The sequence below is a fragment of the Lygodium microphyllum genome, chromosome 25 (assembly GCF_053477565.2).
Source record: "Lygodium microphyllum isolate KBCC chromosome 25, Lygodium_microphyllum_v1.1.10, whole genome shotgun sequence".
NCBI lineage: Eukaryota > Viridiplantae > Streptophyta > Polypodiopsida > Schizaeales > Lygodiaceae > Lygodium > Lygodium microphyllum.
In genome coordinates this window covers 11,419,019-11,427,555 of record NC_141159.1, presented here as the reverse complement: position 1 = coordinate 11,427,555, position 8,537 = coordinate 11,419,019, and the positions used below count along the sequence as shown (strand labels likewise).

Genomic DNA, 8,537 nt, shown 5'->3' with positions numbered 1-8,537 from the left:
AATTATTAACTTTGGTTTTTTAATTATGTGAATTGTAATTTTAGGTGGTTAAATAATTGTGCGTCAGCTGGCGCGTCTATATTAGCATCTATTTGCATGGATATATAGACGCAAAATTCACATCTATTTACACGCACGTTTACACGCACTTATAGACGCTATGATAGACGTGCCCGACTTTGCGCGTCTAACATGCGTGTCTATGCCTCGTTTCTATTGTAGTGCAAGATGTCAAGAAAACTCTAGTAATTTCACATCACCATCTGCCAATCACACATGATTTTAAGACAACCATAATATTTATAGGTGGTCAAAGCTAAGATTGATCATACCCAACACTTACCACACTGGAAGAGTATCTCATCAACATTTTGGCATATCTATGCAATCTTGTCCTCATTTGATGTCATCGATGAGCCTAATAAGAAACCTCCAATAATCAATGAAGACTGACTTGCAACAATTTAACAATGATAGAATAGAGTTATTTGTACATGCACCAACCCTATGGGGAGACATGGGAAGTGGGTCCTCAACATTGGTTGGGTCGATGTGGCATAAGAATCTATGACCTATCAAAATTCTCAAATCACAATAACTTAGCAACTTAGATTGTAAAAAGCACAACAAGGAACTTCTAGCAATAATAGAATGACTCACGTGGTACATCTTTGTTGGACAAGTCGTACAAGTCCATGGATGCCTTGATGACGTGGGAAAAATTTAAACCATCGATCATCAACACCTTTGCTTGGTGCTTGCAAAGGTTGCCACATGAGCAACATGCCTGCTCGCAATTTGCATTTTCAACTTTGTGCCACAGATCGGTTCTACTTTGGCTCTTCACCAAGGCAACCTTGTGATCAACATCCAAGAACCTTACATTATCATCTGGGATTCCTTTGGTGCGTTGCATCCAACTTGCAACAATATCCAAGATATTAAAGTTTTTTTTGAACCTGGCCTCCTTCAACATATCCTGATATCAATAATAAGAATGACAAGGGCCCAATAGCTTTTGTAGAAGCCAATCTACCCTCTGACCATGAATTGTTTTACGTCTAGTAAGAAATCGTGATTTTAGAATCCCATGATAGGACTCGATGCTACCATTTGTCTCTTGATTTGAGTGTGGAAAATTTTGAACTTCTCGAATCCACATTCCTTGGAAAGTAAATAATAAAAATTAGGAAAATAAGAGAGGGAAAAGAATTAACTAGGCCACAAATCATTACCTAATGATGCCATCCACTGGTCCTTAAAGTACTTAACGAAGTCTTCCTCCTCCTTGTACCTATGTAAAAAGTCATCCACCAGATCTCTAGCTTCTTTCTTTGTATTCACATGATTGGTGTGCACTTGGCTTCGCATGTTCATTATTTGGCCTAGCGCCCTAAACATGTCTGCCCGTTTCGAGGTATCAAAAACCTTCTTGATCAAGTTCTTTAACCAAGCCCGTTGGACATGCCAAATGCAAAGGTATACTGGCACGCCAAAGACCTCCCTATTGCAAATAACAAAATATAATGAACCTCCAATCCCATGAACCACCAAACGAATCTCCAATCCCATGCACAATGCAACATAAAAGTGCCATAAATAAATAATTAATATGGTGTATAGATGAAACTATAGAAGACCATTCTTGTTAACATTAATAAAAATTTTCAATGAACGTAAAAATTAGTGTAAATTTATTTTCTAATACTGTACTTTATATTTGTTAGTTCCAAATGTGGCATCCATTGCCAACAACCCATCGTTCCCATGCACTTTTGCCATCTGTAGTTGCCAATCAGTTTGCACACCAAGCGCAAATGCATTCCCTTTTGCCGCATCAAAGAGCTGATAAAAAAAGGTTTGGCTCTTATTGGTAAGGACTCAATTGTGCACGCTACATGCATCATCCTGGTCCGTTTGCAAAGTGACAGCTTCCAACTTGCTTGAAATATTTAAAATATCCTGCAATGTAAGAAAAGTATCTCTTATGGTCTTCAAGATACCATCTTTGGCACCCCTTTGCACAGTGTGTATATGTTGCTGCAAAACTTGTTGCGGGGTATACCCTTTGTGAAGCATGTCACAGATCCATGATTTCATCCTCACTGATAGCCATGGTGCAAAGGCCATCCTTGCATTGGACTGTCCAGTGTATAGTGCACCATGACACACATTTCCTTTTGCATCAACATGTTCCTATTGTATATAATTCAAATGGCAAATTGTGGGCCAAAGATATAGTTGTGTAGCCACGAAGTGACATTGACAACCCACATCATAGGTTTGGGACCCAACCCTTCGTTTGCCGGCCTTCTTTTGGATTTTCATGGATGGTGGGTTATCGCGAGCATCAATCAGACCAAAGTTACACCAAAACCTATAGAATAAAAATAAAATATAACATTCAATGGTATTGCACAAAGTACTTTAGATTGATTAGAGTATGCCACTTTCAGCTTTTAAAATATGGATTTACCCGATAAGCTACATATGACTATCTGGCATCAGACGTAGAAGTTTGCATGGTGCATTCTTTGAGGTCCATTGGTTGCGAAATCCATTTGGAGCATCCTTTCTTTGAGATTCGCCACATATGAAATCATCCAATTGGTCCCATGGAATATACGTTAATGACGGATTTGAATGTGCCTCCCATTGAAGATTTGAGGCATCAAAGGGACTGGATAGAAGATTTTGGACATAAATTTTTTGATTGGAAATAGTCGATGTGGAATGTTTGACATTGACGGGAATCATGGTGAAAGGTAGAAATGGGAGCTTCAAAAAATAGTAGAAAGGTGTGTTTTGTTAAGCTGTGGGTAGCTTTATTATGATGCTTAAACTGGTAGAAATGGTAGCTTGATGGATTCAGACTGTTAGAAAGGGAAATGGAGGAGGAGGGTGCTCTCTTGAGAGAAGAGGAAGGAGAGCAGATCCAACTAGCATTGTTAGGGGAGCCGAAATGGAGGAGTAAATTTTTTAAAAAATTAGTTTTTAAAAGTGTAGTGGTTGTTTATAACCACTCAATTAATAGAGGAGGGAGAGTGTGGGGCGGAATCATAGCAGAAGGCTGCAGCGCCGTCAGAAGTAGACCCCACGGGCCATGGATGCAAGCTCGATGCCATCCCATAGTAGATCTTAGTTTTACTTTGAATGTAAAAAAACAATGGTTCACCAGTGTGGGGCCTGTTTGCGACCTCTTCATCGTACGTGCACAACAGACAAAAAACCTCGCTTGAAATCTATCCGTACCTCCAGCACACACGGCGCTGGTCTACCATCGCAGGCAGACCACGGCCTACGCAGTATCTTCGTCTGGTAGTTGGCGGGCATATTGACGCATCGGACCATCGTATCCTTCCTTCCCTCTTTGATTTGGCCGCCTGCTGCCCAGTGCCGCTCTTATAAGTTATGAGTTATTTGTATATTAGGGCAGTGTTCGGGAAAAGGCGGGTTCGCTTCATCCTAGGGCCGGTTCATTTTAGGAGAAAACTTGCTCGATTCAATCTGAGGAGGAATTGTCTACTTGTGAAAAATACATGCGAAAAGGATTTAGGCCAGTTCATCTTTATCATAGAAGGAGAATATCCTTTTCATGATTAAAGTAGAAGGATAAGATCTTTCTAAACATAAATGAAAAAGGATTTTTAATAATATAATATATATATATTATATTAATATTTAAGTAACTAGTTAGTAGTTAGTAGTCACGACTCACTTAGCTAATAGCACTAGTTAGTAGTGACTAGTTAGAACTTAGTAGTGTCCCTTGTGACTTGTCATTGGTCAAGACTCAAGTTAAAGTTTAAACTTTAAACGTTTTAAAACTTAGCCTTAATTATAATTAAAGCTGGCTGCTGCTGACTACTATCAGTAAATTGGAGAGAGAGTGCCAAGTGGAGACTCGAGAGTTCAAAACTTCAATGTTCATAACTTCATCATTGATCATGGCACATGCAAAGTTGCAGACTGCAGTGCACAATGCAAACTTTCAGTCTTCAAAAGATGCGTGGCCCTCAGCCCTGGGCACTCAGCAAATTCATCATTCCAGAATCCAGAAGAACTTCACGTTGGTGACTGCACACTGCACAGCCTCTCGAGTCTCGACGAGTCTCAGGCTTCAAGTCGGACGACGGAACTTCCTGCAGGGCCCAGGCTGCCTCTCGAGTGACGAGTCTCAGCCTTCAGCCTTCAGAAGTTCAGGTCGGATTCCTGAACTTCCTCCAAGCTGCCTCAGTGCCTCTCGACTCTCGAGTCCTAGCCCCACTGGGGCTGCCCGGCTGCCCCAGCCTCCAGGACCTCCAGCCGCCAGCGCCAAGCGGCCAGCCTGCAGGCTGCGGCCTGCCTCTCAGTCTTCAGAGTCCAGACACTCGTGAGTCCGTGACTCCACCTAGCACCGTCCGGCGTCCAGGTGGCAGGCTCCCGCCTCCTCAGATTGCCGCGGCCCGTCTCAAGGCTCAGAGTCCAGACTCCACGAGTCCACTGTCGGACTGTCCACCATGACCGTTGACGGTCCAAAGCCTCGACTCTCCGAGTCTCAGCGTCATGCGTGACGCCGTGACGGTGTGACGGTTGAGTCTTGACCCGTCCGGCGTCCACTCAGCACTGTCCACTATCCAGGCTGCCGCGGCCCGCCTCCTGGGGCCTTGACTTTCCACGGACCAGTCACCAGTGACCACGCCTCCTGGGGCTGCCGCAGTGCCGCCTCCTGGCCCCTGGGGCCTCGACTCCACGAACCACGTCTCCAGAGTCCACCGTCCAGGGCCTCGACTTGAGTCTCCACCGTCCAGGACTCCAGGCGATCTCCACACCGCCTGGGGCTGCCGCCTCTTGGGGCTGCAACCTCCAGCCTCCTGGGGCTTCGCCCCTGCGACCTCCAAAGTCCACACTCCTGCCCGACGTTGCGACCTCCAGGCTGCGCCGCTGCAACCTCCAGGCTCCCGCTGCGAGTCGCGACGTCCTGAAGGCTAACTCGTGAAGGTGAGAATCATATTTAACAAATAATGAGTGATTCAAAATAGCAAAGAAAGGTGAGAGGTGGTAGTTCTAAGTTTACACGATCAATCATCATTTGATAATACTCCGAAGTCTGATGGAAAGTACTTAGTATGGCCAACAAAGCTCGTAGGAGCACTTGCTTTGTCAACCATAGACACACACACACACACACACACACACACACACACACACACACACACATATATATATATATTATATATAGAGAGAGAGAGAGTGTGTGTGTATGTGTATGTGTGTGTATAATATGTGTGTGTGTGTGTGTGTGTGTGTGTGTGTGTGTGTGTAATATATGTGTGTGTGTGACATACGTGTGCAATGTGCATTGTGTGCACTGTGTATATGTGTGTTAGTGAAAGCTTAAAGGCAAAATATTAGTACTAATTTTTATTTTTATTTTGCTATGTGGTTGTTAATAGGTTAAAAAGCTTTGTGAGACATTGTAGTTTGAAGATAGAGGCTGGCTGTTGGAGGAGCTTAGATTTTCAAAGGAAACGAATGCCTAACAAAAGGTAGAAAATTTCAACGATTATAAAAAACACGGTAAGATCGCAACCACTCTTTTTAACTTTGAGAATGGCACCTAAATTGAAAGATAAGAGACAAGGAAACCTTCTTGCATGGGTTGGGATTGAAAACATAGCCAAGCATCCTTCTAAAAAGTTAAAAGAAAATACGGATAATATTGGGGGCTCAACTTCAATTAATGTGTTATCTTCAAATGAATCATTCGATAACATGTCACTTGAAGAAAGGGCTGAATTTGAAAGGAAAAAAGAAGGACGCTTACTTTTTCAAGAGGATTGGCTAGACCAATTTAAACGGCTTGTTTATGATAGAGATGAAGTAAAAATGTTTTGTAAATTTTGTTTGAAATATCCTCATCCACATAGTGCATATTCAAAAGGGGGATCTATAAATTTTAAAATTAGCAACTTAAAATCCCATGTTCGCACATCATGTCATAAGTTTGCTATGCAAGCTATTTTACTCGAAGGAAAAGACTCAATTGAAAAGAGTGTTAAAAAAATAAGAGAAGTAAAAGATGAGGCATTACTTTCATTATTTAGAACGGCATATTTGATTGCAAAGCAAAATTTGCCATTTTCTGTGTTTCCTGACATGATAAGCTTATTGCAAGATTGCCATGCACCATACACTACTAGTCTTTATAATGATGATAAGGCATGTGCTGAAATGATTTTTTGCATGGCATCGTCTCTTATGAAAAGTACAATAGAAAAGGTTTCAACTAGTCCATGGTTTGGTGTTTTAATTGACGAGTCAAATGATATCTCCTCACATGGACATATGGTTATTTATTTATCATATCTTGAGGCTGATTGTGTTCCTAAAACAAGCTTTTATGGTATCATACGTGTGCATGATGGCACTGCAAGATCTTTGTTTGAGGCTATTATTAAAGAGCTAAAGAAATGTAAGCTAGATTTATCTAGATTTGTTGCATTTGGGTCTGATGGATGTTCCACAATGGTAGGAAAGGAGAATGGTGTCCAGGCCTTATTGAAAAAACACGTTAATCCATTTTTAACATCAATTCATTGTGTTGCCCATCGTAGTGCCCTTGCAATATCTAGTGTAGCAAAAGAGATGCCTTATTGCAAAAAGCTAGAAAAACTTATTAATGCTATAGCTTCGCATTTTAATGTTAGCACAAAGAGATTAGAAGGGTTGCAAGCTATGCAACAAGATTTGGCATGTCCCATTCTTCGACTTGAGCATACTTTTGATGTGAGATGGTTAAGTAGATATAGAGCTATTAGTAGAGTGTGTAAGTCTTTAGATGCAATACTTGATATCACTAAAAGAGAGGCATTGCATATTTATGAAGAATTGGTTGAGTTTGAGTGTGTTTATTGCTTACATTTCTTAGCTGATATTTTGAGAGGTTTAACAACACTAAGCCAAATGTTTCAAAAATACTTTGTAGATGTCACCACTATAGATAGTCTTATAAAGAACGAAATTGTATCCATAACACAATATTACATTGATTGTCCTCCTGTTGATGTGAATGCATTAACTATTGGAGTATATGGATATGATATCCTTCCAGACTATGGGCCTGAAAAAGGATATTTATATACATTAAGAGGTGCTTTGCATGGGAAGAAATTTTATGAGCATGATTTAAAACGTAAAATTAATGGAGAAGACTTTAACAGGGCCTTAGAATTTCAAGTTGCTTTTGCCAATTCAGTGGTAAGTAACTTGAATTCTCGATTTCAAGATAATTCTATACTTAATTGTTTAAAAATACTTGTGCCTGCACAACATCCAATACATGAGAAGGCCTTAAAAAACTATGGAACCCAAGAGATAGATCAATTAACTTCATATTATGGTTTTCCTAAAAAGCTAAATATAGAAGAATTCCCTGCAATGATAGAAGTTGACGAGTTTAAGAAAGAATTTAGAAATTTTAAGCATCAAGCTTCTAGAGATTGGATACGATTCACATTGTTAGAAATAACTTCAACACTTGCTTGCAATAGTATGTGGAGGGATGCTTATCCGAATATTCTTACTCTTTGTCAAGTAGCTCTCGTTCAATGTTCGAGCATTGGTATTTGTGAGAGAGGTTTTAGTGCTCGAACTGTGATAAAGAGTAAGCTTCGTAATCGTTTGGAGATTAAGAGTTTAGATGCATTAATGAAAATCTTTATTGAAGGGCCTTCTAAGTTCACTGATATAGAGTTCATTGAGAGTATGGACTTATGGGCTGAAAAACCACATCGCCATTTATACACAGCACAAGGAATTTGTTCATTGATTTTGCAATAAATTTGCATATTAATAAGAGCAATTGATTTTTTATGGCCTATGATGATTTTGAAGTCACTATGCATTATTTGCACTTTTGTTGTTTTGATTCTTTTGACTCTTAATCATTTTCCTATGTTAAACTTATTTTTCCCTTGCTTGCTTCTATCTTTTGAATAAAAATCTTTCAATTTGTTTTTAGATCATGCTTGCTTTTATAAAATGTACTTGAACTTTTTTGTTTATAATGTTGGTTGTATTTCATTATGTTCTCTTTTATGTTAGTTTTTTTTTCTTTTTGTATCATGATTGCTTTTAATAAAAAGTGTTTTGACTTTTTCTAAACTTTTTTATTTTTTGTTTTGCTTAAGTTTTTTTTCCTTTTTTATCATGATTGCTTTTTATAAATTGTGTTTGACTTTTTCTAAACTTTTTTATTTTTTGTTTTGCTTATATTTTATTATGTTATCTTTTATGCTAGTTTTTTTTTCTTTTTGTTTATTCTATGCTTTTAATAGTTAACTTCTTTTCTTTTTGGGTTTCTATTTTTTTTAACGTTCTCTTTATCTTTGTGCCTATAATGTGTATACTTCTCTGAGGCCATATGGCATAGACCCACTAAGAGACATAGAAACAACTTGCATACATTTGTTTTTATCTATTTAAATTTTAGATATGTAATGTAGATCAAGTTACTAATGATAATAAGGGTTTTCATTTCTAAGGTATAAGAGAAG

The 8,537-nt window shown here is 39.2% G+C and overlaps 1 protein-coding gene across 1 annotated transcript; it reads left to right on the top strand.

Annotated features, from left to right (window-relative positions):
- The first annotated feature begins 5,592 nt into the window (after nucleotides 1-5,592).
- On the top strand, nucleotides 5,593-7,821 carry LOC148013913 (uncharacterized). Its single transcript, XM_087667416.1, has one exon. The coding sequence runs from the start codon at nucleotides 5,593-5,595 to the stop codon at nucleotides 7,819-7,821; it is 2,229 nt and encodes a 742-aa protein (XP_087523542.1).
- Nucleotides 7,822-8,537: the final 716 nt, after the last annotated feature.

What these genes read in the sequence shown, in the direction of transcription:
- LOC148013913 (XM_087667416.1), top strand. Translation starts at nt 5,593, where the DNA reads ATGGCACCTAAATTGAAAGATAAGAGACAAGGAAACCTTCTTGCATGG.